At 36.6% G+C, this 21,382-nt stretch overlaps 2 protein-coding genes across 2 annotated transcripts; one reads left to right on the top strand and one right to left on the bottom strand.

Annotated features, from left to right (window-relative positions):
* Positions 1 to 207: 207 nt before the first annotated feature.
* Positions 208 to 14,703, bottom strand: LOC127174210 (uncharacterized). Its single transcript, XM_051124541.1, has 3 exons — positions 14,574 to 14,703; positions 8,578 to 8,674; positions 208 to 4,663 (listed from the first exon to the last, which is right to left on the bottom strand). Exon 3 carries the CDS (start codon positions 4,648 to 4,650, stop codon positions 3,262 to 3,264), a length of 1,389 nt encoding a protein of 462 aa, XP_050980498.1. The 5' UTR covers positions 4,651 to 4,663; positions 8,578 to 8,674; positions 14,574 to 14,703; the 3' UTR covers positions 208 to 3,261.
* Positions 12,578 to 21,107, top strand: syt15 (synaptotagmin XV). The gene is made up of 8 exons (XM_051124542.1): positions 12,578 to 13,014; positions 14,892 to 15,081; positions 16,777 to 16,919; positions 17,017 to 17,312; positions 19,373 to 19,543; positions 19,760 to 19,871; positions 19,950 to 20,129; positions 20,324 to 21,107. Exons 1-8 carry the CDS (start codon positions 13,008 to 13,010, stop codon positions 20,470 to 20,472), a joined length of 1,248 nt encoding a protein of 415 aa, XP_050980499.1. The 5' UTR covers positions 12,578 to 13,007; the 3' UTR covers positions 20,473 to 21,107.
* The last annotated feature ends 275 nt before the right edge of the window (positions 21,108 to 21,382 follow it).

The raw sequence follows: 21,382 nt of genomic DNA, 5'->3' as shown, positions 1-21,382 counted from the left end.
TACAATGAAAGAGCCATGGAAATGTCCAGGGCAATCTACTGGAACACAGTTCAACAAGTTTAGCAGGGCCTTCTGACATGTTCTTCCCAAACAAAGAAAAATGCTATTTCCAGTGAGCCAATGAGATCTTAGAGCAAATGAATCTAACATAAACAACACTTACTGTACTGCTTTATAATGACAGACACAGGACATTGTTTACCAAACGCTTTATTGTTGCTCATACATTTCAAGACATTCATTTTTCTCAATATTAAAACACATCAGTGTAGTTTTTGCTGTGGAAAGCCTATATAAAGCTTGTTTTCGTCATACTGTAAGGTGTTGATCCAGTAATATCTATATTATGTTAAATCACAATGCTCTGGTCCAAAAAAAGAAATCAGATTGCTTTGGCAAAGAAAAACAAAAGCAGTGTGCAGCACATACTGTTGATTTGGTTAGAGATCCTTGATACACATTTATTTACCAACTATACGTGTCATGCTATTTAAATTAATATAACCTAAACATTATTGACAGAGATTGCTTTAAATACAATCCCTAACTTTCACAAAATCATGACTTGATTCTGTATAAGATATAGTTGTGAAATAGCACGTGATCATGATATACATAAAAATAGTCAAACTGTTACACTGAATGTGATTTGAACAATTTTAACTTTAATATTTTAACAATATAATAAACTATAAACATTAATAATATTACATAACAAAAAAAGATATATGAATATGTAAAATGATGTGAAAATGGCCACAATTATCTTTATCCTTGCACTTTCTGACTAGGATGCAACCACAAAATATTTTTCTTTACTGAATTGTGATTATGAAAAGATGTTTTTCAGTCAGATTTTGGCACCAAAATCAAAGTGTACATGTTTTTTTTTTATTTCGAATTGATAAAGATCGTCCCTGAGCATAGAAGCAGGACTGGGGCTTAGTTTTAGCTCATAATGTGCTGTATAAGTGCAGGAACATTGACCTTGAGTCTATATTTGCTAATCATCAGTAGGTCTGATAAGAACCTAGCTTTACACACCCACAGACCTCATGAGCATTCATATTTTTAGCTCTGTGGATTGATTTTGGCCTTGAGCCCACTCTAATCCACCGGGCAAAACACTCACTGGACCAATCACCATTTGCATCAAGATCAGTGAATTCAGTAACAACATAGATGTTTGTAAGTTGACAGTGTTTTGTAAATTATTTGTCTGTAGTTACAGAATCTGGTAAAAAAAAAATCAACAACTGACAAACAAATAAGATGAAATTTCTGTCATTTAGTACTGGTGGATTATCACTGACTACAAAGGGAAACAAAAAAAAACAAAGAAATCTAAATCCATCATGACTAACTAGAACTAGCCTTCAGATCTTGCTCTAAGAGTTCCACTAATTTTAATGTACCTCTAGCTTTCCTGCTGAAAAAAAACAGCATATGCTGGTTAGGTATGTTTTGAAGCATGGCAGCTAGTTTGAGCTGGTTTAAGATGGTCATTAGTTGGTCATGAGCTGGTTTTAGCTGGTAATCCAGCCTAGTCTTAGCAGGTCAGCAGGCTGGTTTTAGAGGGGTTTTAGTCACTTCCTTAGCTGATCAGGGAGACCAGCTGGAACAACCAGTTAAAACCAGCCTGACCAGCCTAGCCAGGCTGGGAGACCAGCTAAAACCAGCTACTTCCAGCCTTAACCAGCTAAGACCAGCCAACCATCTTAGGCTGGCTTTAGCTGTTTATTTTTTCAGTCCTAAGCAACTAGCTCCTGCTTAGGAGCACCTTGAACTAAGGTCCAGCTTGAACCCACTTAAACCAGCTAAAACCAGCTACCATGTTTCAAAACATACCCAACCAGCATATGCTGTTTTTTTCAACAGGGTTATATTCAGTAATCTACTGTTTGCTTGACCAGACATTTAGACTATAATCAGCATTTAAAAAATTATAATACTCAGTGCTTACCAAAATCATCATTTTGATATGTTGGGCCAAAAGGGGCATCTAAAAGATACATTAGAGGTCAAGACAGGAACAAGGCCATGTGTGAAAGTAGGTAGAAACACACCATTATATGTAAACTTTGAATGATAGCTCTATGCAACACTAGCTTGCAATGTATCTCCAAACATCACTGCTCTACTGATCCAATAGTGGAGTTTTAATAGCTTCAACCAAACAGACAAAGCTTTGGAATATTTAGAGATATTATTTGAAGGTACAATTTGCTTAGCTAAATAAATATATACGCCACGGGCCATTCCACTATTATTTCCACTATAGGAGCTTTCGCACCGCATAGTTCTAAGAACTCAGGTTTAGGAACTAGCCAGCATGGTGGTTCCTAGAGAACCAAGTTCCCCCTCGGGCTGTTTTCCTGGAACTCAGGAACTCTGAAGCGGCCAACAGCGACATCTTTACTCTGTTGAAAAAAACAGCATATGCTGGTTAGGTATGTTTTGAAGCATGGCTGCTGGTTTGAGCTGGTTTAAGCTGGTCCCAAGCAGGAGCTAGTTGCTTAGGACCAGCACATGAACAGCTAAGGACCAGCTTAAACCAGGTCCTTACCAGCTAAGGACCAGCTTAAACCAGCTCATGACTGGCTAAGGATCATCTTAACCCAGCTCAAACCAGCAGCCATGCTTCAAAACATAGCTAACCAGCCTATGCTGTTTTTTTCAACAGGCATTTACAAACGTGAACAACCGGTGAATGAAGGAAACTGTGATCGGAGCTGTTTTTGTTGTGTGCCGTGGGTTTCATGATAACGGAGATTAAATTAACTGATTAAAAGAGCATGAAAAGCTGACTAAATCTCCTATGACAACTTGCAGTGTTACATATCATTGAGCCTGAGACAAGAACATAACGCTGCAGACAACAGGTAGCTAAATACCGTTATTCTTGCTGTTTTCCATGTTTGTGGAGTACATATTTTTATGCTGATTTTGAAAAATGGCAGGTAGCTGGTGCTTCATATGCATTTGGCCAGTCTGCAAACAATTTTGTCACTGGTAGTTCCTATTGAACTATTTTAGACCCTACTCTGAAGTAGGAACTAATTTAGTTCTCCCAAACAGAGTTCCTAGAACTAAATACGTTCCTAGTTCCTGCAGTGCAAACATGCCAAAAAGCAGGAACTTCCATTAGAAGTTCTAGGAATTATGAGAAGGTTCCTCCGGTGCGAAAGCACAACTGTAACTTATACCTATCTCAGGCATCCACATACTGAAAAGACAAGCTCTGGCCCTTCATTGATCACCTCAGTCTCCCACAGTACTAGGGTTAGAGCAACATGCCGAGCTGCGCAGTGTTCTTATAATGCCTTCGCTCTTCTTCCGTCGCCTGGGTTGCAGTGCCAGGCTGCTGACATTGTCCGTGGCGTCTTCCGTTTGAGCTGCCGCAGCTGCAGCAGCTGCAGTCTCTTTGATCTGAAGTTCCAGGTGCCTTTGGATTGCAAGGCCAAGCTCTTCAGGATCCACAGCTGCACCATACACCTCCCATGTCATACCCTCAGCATCCCATTCCACCTCCTTCACAGGGGTCCTATGACACATGCGCTCAGAAGGTGCGTCTGAAATAGGATCTGCTCTTAAACTAATTTCAGGAAACACATGAGAAAGAGGGGAGGCGAGGGAATCACACACGGTTTGCACACCAACATCTCTGAGCTCGTGGTCAGATGTCATGGTAGTGGCATCTTTGACTGTCCTGTTAAAACCTGGTCTGTCTAGTCGAAGACAGGAAGAGTTCTGCCCCCTAAACTCGGATCCACAGCAATGGCCTGTACTCCGGCTGTCAAGTCTGGTCTCGCTGACCGAGGACACGAGTGGTGGAAAACCAAGCAAGCCTGAATGGAGCAGTGATCTTTGTCCTGGACAGGGGCTTCCTGCACAAGGGGGACGTGATATCAAATGTCCAGGGCATGGAACAACACTGCAGGTATTTCTCAAACAGGCAGTGTTCATCATGTGACCAGAACAGGTAGATCTATGGCATGCAGTTAAATGATGGCTTTCACAGTTGCTCTGAGCATGGTCTTCTGCATTCACTCCCTGTGGTGTGAAGTTGTTGCTCAGACCCGAAGAATTCATTCTACAAGGCACTCTGCAACAGCCGCATCCTGTGAGGTTCTCAGCAGGTCCGCAACATTGACAACATCCCTCCCTGCACACCAGACCCTTCATTCTTAAATCCCTATTTGTGGATGGTGAATGTGGCACACACTTCACACCACTATGGATCTGATTTTGTCCCAGAAGTAGATCTTGCGTTGGAGTCCTTCTGGGCGAGTCTTCCATGACGCTCCAGGACCTCGCAGTTCCTCCATGCCAGATTACAGTCTCAGGGGTGCTGTTGCCACTCCACATGCTCCCCTGTTCATGGTCACAAATGTTCACAGGGAACCCCGTCGATGGTCCACCCAGACTGACTGGCCTTTGAGTACATGTTGCACTGCTGAGGCTCTTACGCAAGTTCTGACGGTGCCATGTCAGCTCCGTTCGCTGAGGAGGTCCACTCACCATTTCTGTCGAGCTTTTGGATAAAGAAATGATTGGGAGCTCATGGTCCTCCACTGTTTCAGCGTCAACAGATCCAAGACTGATACTTGGCAGGTAGATCTCAGATGTAGGTCTTTGTCCTTCCTCCATAGTGAAATATCTACTGGTAAGAAAAACAATTAGAATACAATTATGAACTAATTATGAAAAGTATAAGGTTAATTATTTACACAGTGTATTTTAAACAACTATAAGTTTCTTAAAGAGATAAAAATTCTGTCATTAATTGCTCACCCTCATGTCGTTCCAAAGTCTTAAGACCTTCGTTCATCTTTGGAACGCATATTAAGATATTTTTGATGAAATCTGAGAGCTTTCTGACCCTGCATAGACAGCAACGCAATTACCAAGTTCAGGGCCCAGAAAGGTAGTAAGAACATTGTTGTAATAGTCTATGTGACATCAGTGGTTCAACCTTAATTTCATAAAGCTACAAGAATACTTTCTGTGCACTAAGAAAACAAAATAGTGATTTTATTCAGCAGTTTCTTCTTTTCAGTCTGTGACCTTCATGAGAGTACCACGACGCACACGTGTGGTGCTGCTGACGCAGGAGCCAGCGTTTTGACTTAGAGTGTTGCTTTCTATGCAGGGTCAGAAAGCTCTCGGATTTCATTCCAAAATATCATAATTTATGTTTCGAAGATGAACGAAGGTCTTACGGGTTTGGAACATCATAAGGATGAGTAATTAATGACAGAATTTTCATTTTAGGGTGAATGATCCCTTTAAGATGTAAGAAGCACACCAATTCTTCCTCTCTTTAGTTGTCTAGTAGGCAATCCACTGAATGACTCCTAAACCTTTACTTTTACAATAGAAAAAGCTGAGATTTCTTTTGTCCTTAATGCACATAGATTAAAGTGAATAGAACAGAGAGATGTCTAGGTATCTCTCCCTTGAGTGATTGACCAGATTACAGACGGATAAACCCAACTCCAGTTTTAAGATCATTAGCTACAACATGGGTATGCCAGCTCCTCTCAGAATGACATTAATCCACATGGTGCTCGAGCACAGGTGGCTGATTCCACTCCACATGGTCCCATAATAGGGTGACCATACGTGCCATTTTCTAGGGACACGTTCTGGCCAGGATTTTTATGTTGCGCAGATCGATCATTGTGTGACATCTAAGTACCATGCGAACTATAGAGAGCAGAGCAGACAATTCCATATGCTTTCGAATCACTCTCGCGATTGTACTTTGTTGTCATACACATTCAGTCTGCGCAGCACCGATTTAAGTCAAACACACCTGATATGTACACAGATTTGCATCGCTTTGACCATTCTCTGTAGATCCCATTGTCCAATGCTATATGTTATTGGACACTAAAACAAAGCCAAACCTGGATATTTTAGGTAATACAGAGATCTTGGCCTGAATGTGTCCCTGGTAAATGTCACGTATTGAAATTTACAAGCTGTGCCATACTTTAAGGTATGGATTTCAAATAATTACTGTAAGAGTGTTTCTCATTTCTAGGAACTCTCGAGAGCAATGTGTATGTGTGTCAGGCCTGTTCATGTTTACATCACACTTCAGCCACTCCAGCAGATTTTTTGGGAGACACTTTTGGGTCTGTCACTCCCTACTGTCAACACACACATACAGTACTGCTGATTCCAAACTACAACACACTCACACTCTAATCTGTAGATATTCAAGGCACACTTCAATAATGTATGTACAGTTGAGGTCAAAAATTTACATACACCTTCTGCAAAAGGTATATCTGTAAAATATTTGACCAAAATAAGAGGGATCATACAAAATGCATGTTATTTTTTATGTAGTACTGACCTGAATAAGATATTACACACAAAAGACATTTACATACAGTCTACAAGAGAACATAAGAGCTGAATTTATAAAAATAAACCCATTCAAAAGTTTACATATGCTTGATTCTTAATACTGTGTTGTTACCTAAATGATCCACAGCTGTTTTTTTGTTTAGTGATAATGGTTAAGGAGACCCTTGTTTGTCCTGAACAGTTAAACTTGCCGCTCTCTTCTTTTTGGATGGATTTTGAGATCCATCTTTTGACACTGAGGACAACTGAGGGACTCATATGCAACTATTACACAAGGTTCAAATGCTCACTAACGCTTCAGAAGGAAACACAATGCTTTAAGAGACAGGGGGTGAAAACTTTTTAAATTTGAAGATCAGGGTGAATTTAACTTATTTTGTCTTCTGGAAAGCATGTAAGTATCTTCCGTAGCTTCTGAAGGGCAGTACTTTGGCAAAATTTAAAAAATGTCCACATCTTCATTCTGTTCAAAAGTTTACACCCCCAGCTCTTAATGCATTGTTTTTCCTTCTGGAGCATCAGTGAGTGTTTGAACCTTCTGTAATAGTTGCATATGTCTCCCTCAGTTGTCCTCAGTGTGAAAAGATGGATCTCAAAATCATACAGTCATTGTTGGAAAGGGTTCAAATACACAAAAATGCTGAAAAACCAAAGAATTTTTGGGACCTGAAGGATATTTCTGAAGAACAGCAGGCAGTTTAACTGTTTAGGACAAACAAGGGACTCATGAACAACTATAACTAATCAAACACAGCTATGGATCACTGAGATATCAACACGGTATTAAGAATCAAGCATATGTAAATATTTGAACTGAGTCATTATTATAAATTCAAGTATTATTTTCTCTTGTGGACTATATGTAAACATCTTTTATGTGCAATATCTTATTCAGGTCAGTACTTAATAAACATTAACACGCATTTTGTATGATCCCTCTTATTTTGGTAAAATAATTCAAGGTGTATGTAAATTTTTGACCTCAACTGTAACTTTATAATGTAGTTACTTGCCACTTAAGGTGCTGTTTTAAAGGAACTTGCAGTGGACTTAATGAAGCAATATTTCCTGTGAAGCAACCAGAGGTTAAGTGCCTGGCATTTCAGAACTGTCAGGAGCAAACTCAGAAATAAACTTGCAACCTTAGTGTTATCTGCTCGGATTCTTAATCATTAGGCCATCACCATCTGTTTATGTCCCTGTGACTACTTGCTGAATCATACCATATAAACCTAACTTCCAAGAATGCCCACACAGAATCTGCATATGCAGAACTCAGAAGAAAGCTCAGCAAAATTGGAATACGCAACATATACGAAGTTCTACAAATCTCTGATCCCTTGTGTGTTTGTTTTTTAAACATTGTAGTGAATTTAACTATGCTTTCAGTGAATAATAGACTTTTGCACTGTTGAAAATTCAAATAACATGTTCTCAAGAAAAGATGTTTTGATTTTATGGGAACAGCCAATTGAAAGATCATGTGTGCCAAAGCCAGTGTTCATCATCCATCACATAAAATGCAGAAAATCTACAAAAGATATATTATTCTAATATTATTATGCACAAAAATAAGTAGAATTGCTGTGCAACAGGTTTTAACCAAGTTTTCAGAGAAGTACATAATTTGGTGAGTGGTACAAAATAATAATATTAATAATAAAGCAAACCAAATCTCGAAAATAACCTGTACAAATGACCGCAACTCTAGCAGAATGACAGATGTTATCTCTCAACAGTTATCATGGAAAAACATGATACTTATCTTCGCACTGCATCTAAAAATAACAGACAAGGTGTTAACTGTTAACCCTCGTCTTCCACCTCAACCCACAGTCTAACCTCCATCCTTGCAGACAATCATGCATGCACCAGACTGTGACTGACACACACACACACACATGTAAATATAAACACTCCAGTGAACCCCTCATCCCCTACAAGTAAATCAAACAAAAAAGATCTCACCTTTCGGTTTTATTAGCAAACATACATGCTCCAGTCAAGGCCTTGTGTCACCCTTTTGTCTTTCCTTCCTTGTCATCTTCACTTCCCCTTTTTTAAAGCCTCGTTTTACCATTTCCTTTCAGACTGAGCAGCACTTGCTTAATAAAGACACAGCTGCGGTTTCCCTCATGGCCACAGGTAAGTCAACAACCTCCCTCCCTCCACGCACACACATGTACACGTACATACCTCCCACTTCCTCCTCTCGTCTCCTTCCCCTCTGCCCAGACGGCTCCCGCCTCCTTCACTTGTTTCCTCTCCTGCACTCCTGCTCTCTCGCTCTGCTCTAAAGTGAACAGGACAGAGTGGGTGTACTGCTGGATTATCAGTCGTTGTCATCTGATTACACACCACACGCACCCTCTCTGAGAGGAAATCCACGGCGGAGGGGGGAGGAGGTGCAAAGACACACCGACAGAAATGGTGAGAAGGCAAGGAGCGCTGTAAGCCCAATGAAGGGGGGGCATGATTGTGTGAAAGTGTGTGTATAGGGTGAGAGGTGAGATTTAGAGGACGAACAGGTTGATGCTATTGAGATTTCACAAAAGGAAATCCGATATCCTTCCAAATCAATATAATAAATACTCTGTCTAGCTTTCTTACACACACGTTCATTCTCACACACTCGTAGCTCCTGCCGCTTACTCATCCAGTCTCTCTCTTCCTGTTGCTATAGAAACAGCCATGCTCAATAGGAGCCCGATGAATTTTCATCATGTCTTTTTTTTGTCAGTTGTCATGGGAACAATGAAAACAGTCTCTTTGAAAGAAGGGCTTGTGGTGCCGGGAAACCATTATGATATACGTGACTCATCTTTCTGATTCACCTGTTCGTATACTTGGCATTGCAAACTCACAGGTTACCTGTTCCATAATCATTCAGGTTCCTGACGTGTTGTTTTGCGTAGAAACATGCTGAGGTTACATTGTTCACGTTTTTAATCGCCCTTAATCACACCTGAACGTTTTTTCCCTATTTATGGAGACAGTTGGAACTTGTTGCTGAAACGACATTTTGTTTGCATAATAACACAGATGCTGTCTTTTTGTTGTTACTTTAAATCAGTTGTGTCAGGTGTATTTCCACTGGAATTATAAACCCTTATGACAAAAATGCCCAACCCTAATTTAATGTTATATTAGGCAAGATTACTTTAAGTAAACTTAAAGTAATAGTTAACCCAAAAATGAAAATTCTATTATCATTTCAAACCTGTCTCTTTAATGCAGAACACAGAAGAAGATATTTTGAAGAATGTTTAACTATAACTTTAACTATAGAACTTTTTCCTGAGAACACAATGAATGCTGCCATTACGAATTCTAACTTCCGATTGGATGCTCTTCTGTTCTGTTCTCCATAAGAACCCATTCAAATAGTGCCCAGCTGTTTTTAAAGGAGAACTCCACTTCCAAAACAACAATTTAAAAATAATTTACTCACCTCCTTGTCATCCAAGATGTTCATGTCTTTCTGTCTTCAATCGTGAAGAAATTATGGTTTTTGAGGAAAGCATTTCAGGATTTTTCTCCATATAATGGACTTTATTGGTGCCCTGATTTCGAACTTCCAAAATGCTGTTTAAATGCAGCTTCAAATGGCTCTAAACAATCCCAGCCGAGGAAAAAGCATCTTACCTAGTGAAACGATCTGTCATTTTTTTTGAAAAATAAAAATTTGTATACTTTTTAAGCACAAAAGCTTGTGTAGCACAGGCTCTGGGATGCGCGTCCATGATGCTACGAATTAGTAATGGGTCGTTCTCGAACGATTCTTTCATTTTGAACGAATCTTCAATGTGACTCAGGAAGAACAAGTCAACTCGGGGAGTGATTTGTTCAGTCGCGCATGCGCAACATCCTATTAGGTTCTGTACTGGAATTAGTTCAACTGTTTCGAGTCATTCGTTCATCTTATGACTCAAACCCGAAAACTTGTTAGATAAGAAGTGAGGTGAGCTAATCATAGACTAAAGACCCAGGTAAACAATGAATTAATCTTTTCTGTTTCTTATAGCATTATAGTTTTGTCTTGTTTGTAGTGTGATCAACATTTGTGTAAGCAGTAGATGTGTTAGGGAAGTAACACAAAACATTTTAATTATATTTTGCTAAAATGAATGAAATGACTCTAAAAAAGATTTGTTCATTTTGCTAAACGAGACTCAAAGGCCCGAGTCGGTAAAATGATCCGAACTTTCCATCGGTTCTACGACTCACGTTCATCGTCTGTGTACTGAGTATGGCGAAAAACTCCATCTTATTTTCTCCTACAACTTGACAGGAGGACATCGTTGTACCTTTTTGTTTGTAAACAGCATTTACAAACTTACTTGCACTTTCTTAGTCTTTGCGCATTCGCTTTGTAAACACTGGGTCTGTAGTTCTGCCTACGTTCTGCATGACCTTTCGACGTGATTCAATAGTATGTAGCATCGTGAACGCGCATCCCAGAGCCTGTGCTACATGAGTTTCGCTAGATAAGACCCTTCTTCCTCAGCTGGCATCGTTTAGAGCCCTTTGAAGCTGCATTTAAACTACATTTTGGAAGTTCAAAATCGGGGCACCAATTAAGTCCATTACATGGAGAAAAATCCTGAAATGTTTTCCTCAAAAATCATGATTTCTTCACGACTGAAGACAGAAAGACATGAACATCTTGGATGACAAGGGGGTCAGTAAATTATTTGTGAATTGTTGTTATGGAAGTCGAGTTCACCTTTAATGTAGCAAACATCGGCAGCTTCGTGTCATCTACACACTCATTAAACTTTGAGGAGTGAGGCACTGACAAATGACGGTCATTGCGACATTGCAAAGATGCTATGGAGCTATGTGCTTTTAAAAAACATTTTAATAGGTTTAACATTAGATTATTAGCTCCGAATATAGGCTAATTTGATTAGAAACACTGGAGACCGGAAAAGCAAAGCATTCTTCCGGTTAAGAGTCAGGCGTGAAGAGTGACAGATTGCTGTAGCGCCTCAGTTCAAGAGAAGTGGAACCGACCGATCGCGATCTATGAACTGATCATCTCTGATTTAAAACCAGCTACAGGAGGAAATAAACATAAATGCACACCCGAAGGTATGTTAAAAGAAAGAGTACAAGTTACCGAAATCCATATCATGTCTCGTGTAATCGCTCAATCAGTGTTTCAACCGCGGAAAGACGTTTAACGGCTTGTAAACAATATGTCATATTTACCTCAGCAAAAAAAAAAAAAAAAAAAAAAAACATATGTGGTGACCATAACTCATTAGTCAGCTAGAAAAATAAATTCTATTTTAAAGCAGTATTTTGCTAAATATATGCACCATATAACGTATTCATTATAGTTTGTTACTGTTCTTAAATGTTTAATTTATGTTTGAATAAATCTGTCAAGTTTTTATGACAGCCATTTAAATGTTTATATTTCAAAAAACTAATTGGAGTTGAAATATACTTGTAATCCTAACTTTATTGTTATAAAAACTCATCAAGTGTAATTTAAGCCTTTGTATACAAATCAGTTTATTTTAACCTTCAATATTATAGTAATTTAGTAGCCTACAACTGACTCTCATGTATATTTTATAGCATTATGTTAGAGATTTTTTTTTTATTATTTGGCACGCACTGTACCTGATATCCAAAATGATCAATATCGAGTCGAATCGGAAATTGAATCGAATCGATTATTTAGCTATACAGATAATGCACTTCATTATATGATAAAATACTGTATATTATGCATACTGTATATTGTCTAATATGTATGACAAATGTTTTTGCTACTTGTTCAATTTACTGAAAACATGCAAATTTCTTGAAAATTTTATCTTAACTTTTGTTTGTTTGTAAAATGTCTACTGAATACTAGCTTATGCCAGTCAAGATCCAACACTAGTTTTCTACCATACATCAATGGAAAGCTTATTTATTTAACTTTAATATGATGTATAAATCTCAATTTCAAAAAATTGACCCTTATGACTGGTTTTTGGTCCTGGGTCACAAATGTCTAGAAACTCCATGCAAGTTAACCACATTGTGGGAACAACAGACGTGTTGCCTGATTACAGCCTTGATAAACTTCCCTGGTTGTCCAGAGTTATTCATTAACACTTTGTGAATGCAAACTAGGCTGTTGTGGACACCATAACATTCAAAGCGTAGTTATTAAACCACAGTCTATGAGCGCTGTTGTAGCTGATTTGCTGAGATCAAATCATATTACAGAATTAACATCCATTGTTAAATTAAGAATAGCTTTCAGCTTTTTGGAAGTCCTTCTAGCTTGCTAATTGCCTGTAAATAGTCACAGATTGTATGCTCACTGGACTGCATCAAGGTTTTGTGTTTGTTTGGAAATAAATACTGCGACTGGCAGAGCTCATATCGCTCACCTGCTTGAGCCAGTGCACGGTGTTGATTAACTAACCTGGGAAGCCTCAGGGGGACTGTAGTACCCCGCTGAAGGGTGACCAGGCTGTTAGAAGCCACAGCTTACTCTCAATGGGACATCAGGAGGAGCGCCCATGAGACAGCCTCTGGGCAAAATGAGAAACCGGTGATTGACTGACTCTAGCGGAGAGACTTTATTCAGTTAGGAGTTAGACAGACTGTGGCCTTCCATGGCTGGTGAGTAGAGGATTATTGGAAACTGTTGTTTAAACTATACATGAGTACTATTTTACACAGATATAATATTATATGATACTGGATCTTTAAGACAAACAAAGGATATTGTTTATTTTACCAAGCTGCAAATATTTGATCATCTTATGTGATTTAAAACAAGTTGCGCCAGATGTGTTATTACATACTATGTATGGTAGTTGCACCAAAGCGTTTTCTTTACCAGACAAGAGTGTCTAGTGCTGTCATAGCGACATGTATTTCTGTGCGTGCTAATGTGATATGCTATTAGACACTGCTGAGCAGATGGTTAACCCATGTACGCTAATAATCTTCATGTGCAATTGAACAATTATTGACCAGTAAGGCAAAGTGCCCTTAAAATGTGCAATTATGAGAGTATGCTGCAAAAGACTTATGCTGCTTGAATGCATACAAGTTTTCCCTTCTAGCTTACAGATACCAGTATTTCCTGTCTGAGAAATGCATGTGCATGTCAAAAGCATATTTAAAGGGACAGTTCACCCAAAAAAGAAAATTCTGTCATCGTTTGAACACAAAACATGATTTTAAAGAATGCATCTATCCTACAATGAAAGTCAGTGGGGTCCAAAACAACATCAGAGTCCACTGACCACTGTATGGACAAAAAAATATAAAAACATTTGTCAGAATATCATCTTTTATTTTTTACAAAAAAAAGGAAGTCATACAGATTTGGAAAGACATTAGTGTGGTGACAGTGTTTTAATTTTTGAGTGATTTATCTCATGTTTAAACATGGATTTATATACTAATTAAACGTAAAAGTAAGCAAAAATAGCTTAACTGTATAGCATTATTTAATATTATGCATATAAATATAATTTTAAATATACTGTAATATATGTGACCCAAGAGCACAAAACCAGTCATAAAGGTCATTTTTTTTTAATTGAGATTTATACATTATCTGAAAGCTGAATAAATCTGAATAAATAAGCTTTCTATTGATGTATGGTTTGTTAGGATAAGACAATATTTGGTCGAGATACAACTATTTGAAAATCTGGAATCTGAGGAGAAAATCGCCTTTAAAGTTGTCCAAATGAAGTTTTTAGTAATGCATATTACTAATCAAAAATTAAGTTTTGATATATTTACATTGGAAATTTACAAAATATCTTCATGGAACATGATCTTTACTTAATATCCTAATGACATTTGGCATAAAAGAAAAATCAGTAATTTTGACCAAAACAACATATTGTTGCTGGATATTGCTACAAATATACCCATGCTACTTACGACTGGTTTTGTGGTCCAGGATCACATATTTATCTTATAATATATTTTACAAATTCAGAAAATAATACTGTACAGCTATATTAAATAACATATAGTATATTAAAATGATATATACACACATTTTGTTAATCTTGTTTGCTTACATTTAATTAGTGTACAAATCCTTGTTTAAATGGCGTAAGCACAGCAAGTCTTAAAGAGATCTCATTATATAATATATAATATTGAAGAGTTTAATTTCTAAAATATAAGGTGTATTAAATGAACTACAATACCTGTTTGGAAATTATGGTAGACCCGCACTGTATTCCTCCCGGTGGCTGGAGTAAATCCCCTGCAGTAAAGGTGAAAACAGGTTGTTTCTTGAGCAGCAAAAACACAATGTGCTCCACCTCTTGCATGCAGGTCTCCACTAAAGTGTGTTGACACAAGACACTTGACACGTCTATTTAAAAGGCATGAGAGAAAGAGACTGTCCAATGGTGTCACACAGCAGGTTTAGTTAATGCAAAGCCATGTTCTGTGTTGTATGAAACACTGAGTGAGAGGGGTGGGTGACTGGTGCTGAGTTTGTTTTGTGTCTGTGCCATTAGATCCACTTGTAGCACTGGCTTGTGGACTGTCTGCAGCATTTCTGCTCCTGTTGCTGTTTGGCCTATCAGTGTATCTGCTGTGGAGGAAGAGACGGACTCAAACGCTCTACAGGGGACTGATACCTACCACCCCCACAATCCCACGATGCACCGCTCTTGTGCTTCAGACATCACAGAGCAGCAGCTATGGGTAAATAACAGTTGTTGCTTGTCTAGAAATGGCAATAATACAAGCTGTATACAGTATCATTGCAATGCAGTGTAAGGTGAAGCAAACTGAATAAATACATCCCATCCAGGCTCCTGGGCTTTTTTGGCAGTGATATAATAGTGACTAGGACTGGTTATTACAAGGACTATAATAACGTTTTGTAAGCATGACTACATTTTCTCTAGCAGAACAACAGGGTTTTCGTAGCCAGTCTTCATGTTTTATGATAGATTGGTGCTAGCTAGATATAACACATTTAATTATTACTAGTATGTGAATTAATCAAACTGTAAACAAACATAATAAGTAAACAAATAATATAAAATATAAAATAAATAAATATAATAAACAGATAGAAAAAATCACATTTTAATAACATAAAATGTAATATTTGTAAATAAGCATAAGTAAATCAAATAAAAAATATGTATTTATTATAATTACATTTTTAATCTGCATATTCATTATATGCAGAATTGCAGATATAAGTGTAATTAAGAAAAATAAACATAAATTAAAATAAGTAAATAAATAATAAAATGAAAATGTATAATAAAGTGTTATAGACTTATTTAATCGTTTAATTATATTTAATAAAATGTTTAGATCTGCATACAAATTATATGCAGATATAATAATAAATAGAACAATGATGACAAAATGTGTGACATCTGTAAATGAAAATAAAGCATAAGTAAATAAATAAATAACAATTAAAATATTCATTAATTAATTGCTTATATTTATTTGCATTTCCTAATTAAATGGCTATTAACAATAATCATCATTAATTTATATTACATCTTAATTGTTATTATTCTAGCGTTTATTTATCTATTAATTTATTCTAATTACATTTTATTCTGCATATACATTGTATGCAGATATAAAGTGTAATTAAGAAAATAAATAAACATAAACAAATAAAGCATAATAAGTAAATAAATGCAAATAAAATAATAAATTAAAATAAAATTAAAATTTCTTCATTAATTGCTTCTTTTTATTTGCATTTCATAATTAAATGGCTATTAATAATAATCATCATTAATTTATATTAAATCTTAAACGTTATTGTAGCATTTATTTATTTATTCTAATTATTTTTTATTCTGCATATACATTGTATGCAGATATAAAGTGTAATTAAGAAAATAAATAAACATAAAACAAATAAAACATTTGTAAATAAACAATAAAAAGAAAAAGTATAATAAAATGTTAGTTATTACAGACCTTTTATTTACTTATTGTGTTTATTTTAATTTCTTAATAATACTATATGCAAATATAAACATTTAATTATAAGAAAATGTAAATAAACGTAAGTAAATAATATAAAATATAAAACAATTAAATATACATTTAATAAATAGAAGAATTCACATTTTAATAAAAAAATGTGTGACATCTATAAATAAGCATAATTAAAATAAAATAATATATAAATAAAATGAAATTTGATTCATTCATTGCTTATATTTATTTGTATTTCCTAATTAAATATATATATATATAAATATAAAAATATATATAAATATAATAGATTCACATTTTAATAACATAAAATGTGTGACATTTATAAGTAAGCATAAGTAAATAAAATAAAATTAAATTTGCTATGAAATGTAGTTTGAAATGCATCTACATATTCATATATTTAACCTTTCACAGCTCAGGCGGTGTTCCTTTCTTTGTGCCTCCTCGATTCAAGACAACACCCCAACTAAACAAGGAGAAAGAGGAAAGAGAGTCTGCTGAGGAATGGGAACTCCATCCAGATCTGCACACCCAGCGAGGCTCTCTAACAGTAGGGAGTATGTCAGGACTGGATAAAAGCATTAGGCATCAGAAACAATAATACAAAGGAAAAAAAGAATGTTTTGACCGTCTGTTTCTCATATGGTTCTTGAGGTTGGTTCCCTCTGGGCAGCATAAGACCAGACCTGTACCAGCTCCCAGAGGAGCCCAGTGAATGGGCCCTTCCCAATGGCTCAGCTGTTCGTCTGTGGTTCGCTCTGCGTTACCAGCAGGAGAGAGAGCAGCTGGTGGTGTCTCTGCTCAGAGCTGCTAACCTGCCCGTTCAGTGCCAGGGTAATGTCACACTGGTAAAACTGCAGCTGTTGCCGTCTGATGATCGACGTCACCGTCAAGCAAAAGCACGGCGGAAAGGTCGTCATCCACAGTTCAACGACACCTTTGTGTTTCAGGTAGAGAGTGTCTCCTGATAAACCCTTGCATGAATCTCTGTATGTGGGTAAGATCATCAGTATTCCACATTATATGGAGATAAGTGCTTTTAACTAATGTTTCATGATTTGTTTGTGAATTCATTTTCAAAAACCTTTTTGTTCTAAATAATGGAGAAACTTGAAAGTAGAGAAGACATTTCATAGTTGATGTCTCCATCTACTGGCCATTGCAAGCAGCTTTCCTGAGTCATTTCTTTGAGCACTTGAAGGAATATTCTGATTTCAAGTTCATTACTCCATTTATGAAAGTTTGGGGTCAGTAATAACACTGGTGCTCAAGTAAAATTTCTAATTATTATCAATCAATGTTAAACAGTTGTTTTCTTAATATTTATGTGGGAAATGCATTTACTGATACATTTGATGCATAGAAAGTTCAAAAGAACAGCATTTATTTGAGGTTTAAATCGTTTTGAAACATTATAAATGCCTTTACTGTCAGTTAAAGGATTAGTTAACTTCCGGGAGAAAAGCTTCCTGATGTCATCCAAGATGTTCATGTCTTTCTTTCTTCAGTCAAAAAAAAATAAAAAATTTTTTTAGAGAAAAACATTCCAGGATTTTTCTCCATATAGTGGACTTCAGTGAGGATCAGCAGGTTGAAGGTCCAAATTGCAGTTTCAATGCTGCTTCAAAGAGCTCTACACGATCCCAGCCAAGGAATAAGAACTTTGTCTAGCGAAACAATCAACAGTCATTTTATAAAAAATGATATACTTTTTAACCACAAATGCTTGTCTTGCACTAGTTCGACCTCACGCATTATGTAGTTATGTTAGAATGGTCATGTGACCTTTCCAACGTGATTACGTAATGTGCGAGTCTCGCGTATGCATCACAGAGCTAGTCCAAGACAAGCATTTGTGGTTTGAAAGTATATACATTTAGTTTTTTTAGAAAATGGCAGATCATTTCACTAGATAGGACCCTTATTCCTCAGCTGGGATCATGTAGAGGCCTTTGAAGCCGCATTGAAACTACAATTCGGACCTTCAACCTGCTGATTGAAGTCTACTATATGGAGAAAAATTCTGGAATGTTTTCCTCAAAAACCTTAAAGGAGAAGTCCACTTCCAGAACAACAATTTACAGATAATGTACTCACCCCCTTGTCATCCAAGATGTTCATGTCTTTCTTCGTCGTAAAGAAATTATGGTTTTTGAGGAAAACATTTCAGGATTTTTTCCATATAATGGACTGCTATGATCCCCCGAGTTTGAACTTCCAAAATGCAGTTGCCGAGGAAGAAGGGTCTTATCTAGCAAAACAATCGGTTATTTTCATAAAAATTATACAGTTTATTTACTTTTTAATGTCAGATGCTCGTCTTGTCTTGCTCTTCCCAACCTCTGTTTTTTTCCGGTTCATGACAGGGTATGTCGAAAAACTCATATTCTCCCTCAACTTCAAAATCATCCTATATCACTGTTTTACCTTTTTTGTTAAGGGTGTTTGATCTTCTTTGCATGTTCACTTTGCAATGACTGAGTCGGTACTTCTGCAGCGACGTAGGATGATTTTGAAATGATTTTTGAAGTTGAGGGAGAAAATACATACCCTAACTGTCTTGAGCCAGAATACACAGAGTTCAGGGAGAGCAAGACAAGATAAGCGTTTGAGATTAAAAAGTATTTAAATTGTATTATTTTAATGAAAATAACCAATCGTTTCACTAGATAAGATTCTTCTTCTTCATTTGAAGCTGCATTTAAACTGCATTTTGGAAGTTCAAACTCAGGGCACCATATCAGTCCATTATATGAAGAAAAATCCTGAAATGTTTTCCTCAATAAACAGTTTTTTTACGACTGAAGAAAGAAGGACATGAACATCTTGAATGACATTTGGGTGAGTAAATTATCAGGAAATATTTATTCTGGAAGTGAACTAATCCTTTAGTCACTTTTGTACATCCTTGCTAAGTATTCATTTCTTTAACAAAAATTAAAAAAATATTGATTAATTATTGGTACATTGAAAATAAAGCCTGTAACCTGATTCCTATGCCTTCTAACAGGTATCTAATAGCTGTGTCGACCAGTGCTCTTTGAACATGAGCATGTACACTGTGGACCATCAGAAGAAGCACCGTCTTGTAGGTCAAGTCCTGATCCCCCTCAGACATTCTGAACTGAAGGAGACGGCAGGAAAAGTGCAGTGGAGGGATCTGGACAATGAAAGTGATCAAGTACGACACTTTAAGAAACAGTTTACTCAGTCATGTAAATTCTGTCATCATTTACTCTCCTTAATCTTTCCAAATCTGTATGAGTTACTTTCTTTTGTGGAACACAAAATAAGAAAGAACCTGAAAACTGAATTTTCATTTTAGGGTGACCTATTACTTAAATAAGATTTTGAGTGTGAGTGCTGTACTAATGCATGCTTTTCACTGCTGTTGTAGCCCCTTTCAAAAAATGGTGACATCCAGGTGTCTTTAAACTACAATCAGTCCCTACACCGCCTCACTGTGGTTGTTTTAAGAGCACGAGGGTTGCAGTGTTGCAGTGATGCAGGTAAGAAACATTCACTAAAGAAAACAGTGACAAGCATTCTCTATGAATCTTTAACTTGATGCAAAGTGGATGGTACAGGTGTTTGCGCCCAGGTCTCTCTGAAGATACACACTCAGGTGGTGAGGAACAAGTGGACCACTGTAGCGAAAGGAAATAATCCATCTTTTAATGAGAGGCTTACCTTCAGACTCCTCCCAATGCAGCTGGACACAGCCTGTCTGACCCTACAGCTCCAGCAGCCCAGCACAGAGGAACCCGGTAACTGTCAATCAATTATTTCCATGGTGATAGGGCATTACTATCCTGCTTTTATTAATAGATAATAATACATAAAAAATAGATAAAATAGAACCATACTGTTTAATTCACCAGTGGTCTTAGACATTGCAGGCAGCATTAAAAATATACCTGTGTATCTGTACTCAGCCATTATATTTTGTCTTTACTGGCAGTGTTGTTGGGCATTGTGGTCATTGGGCCGTTCATGTATGCGAGGGGCAGAGAACTGGAACACTGGAACGACATGGTCAGCAAACCACAGGAGCTAGTTAGGCAATGGCACCCGCTGGGATCCGCTGACACAGTACAGGGACCTCAATGAACAACATGCAACAAACTCAATGCCACCTCCCTCCTCTCTTTGAAAACAATGATAGCCTTTTTCTTAGCTTTAAGGGGGAAGTGTTCTTTTTTTCAGTACAAGAATGATGTCAGAAAATCAAATTGAATTAAAGTTTAACGAAATGTTTTATTGATAGCATAAATAACATCATTTTAAATAAGTGTTTACTCCCATCAGAACAATTGTGTGACTTCATGCAGAAGGTAAAAATACAGTCCAGTTGTACAACAGGGTTCTCACACTTTTAAACTTTTTAAATTTCCATTCCATTTGTTTGTGATTAATGGATAAGGGTCATTTGGATTCAGATTGATTTGCATCCATCCATCCATTCTTTAATCCTCTTTTCCTTTGTAGGGTCACAGTGATTGTTACTGAATCGTTAAGACCGATTTGTGAACTGGTTTGATTGATTCATTAAAAATAATGATTCACTCACAAATACTACCATTCAAAAATTTGGGATCAGTAATTTTTAAATATATGAAGCAAGTGCTGTCGAACGATTAATTGCGATTAATCAGATCCCAAAAAAAAGTTTTTGGTTACATATGTGTGTGTGCTATGTATATTATGTACTGTATATATAAATACACACACATGCATGTATATATTTAAGAAAAATATGTTGTTTATATATTAAAAATATTTTCAAAATATATACTGAATGTGTGTTTATTTATATATACATAATAAATATATACAGTATTCACACATAAATTATGTAAACAAAAACTTTTATTTTGGATGCGATTAATCGTGATTAATCATTTGACAATTTTGGACAGTTTTAAATTGATCAAAAGTTACAGTAAAAATATTTATAATGTTACAAAAACAGTCTATTTTAAATAAGTGCTTTTCTTTTATTCTATTTATCAAATAATCC

Source organism: Labeo rohita, chromosome 12 (assembly GCF_022985175.1).
Source record: "Labeo rohita strain BAU-BD-2019 chromosome 12, IGBB_LRoh.1.0, whole genome shotgun sequence".
Taxonomy (NCBI): domain Eukaryota; kingdom Metazoa; phylum Chordata; class Actinopteri; order Cypriniformes; family Cyprinidae; genus Labeo; species Labeo rohita.
This window is presented reverse-complemented; position numbering and strand designations above follow the sequence as displayed.

Coding starts and splice junctions, on each gene's coding strand:
- syt15 (XM_051124542.1), top strand. Junction 19,544..19,759: donor TGGACAATGAAAGTGATCAA/GTACGACACTTT, acceptor CTGCTGTTGTAG/CCCCTTTCAAAAAATGGTGA. Junction 20,130..20,323: donor GCCCAGCACAGAGGAACCCG/GTAACTGTCAAT, acceptor CTTTACTGGCAG/TGTTGTTGGGCATTGTGGTC.
- LOC127174210 (XM_051124541.1), bottom strand. CDS start 4,650: ATGGAGGAAGGACAAAGACCTACATCTGAGATCTACCTGCCAAGTATC.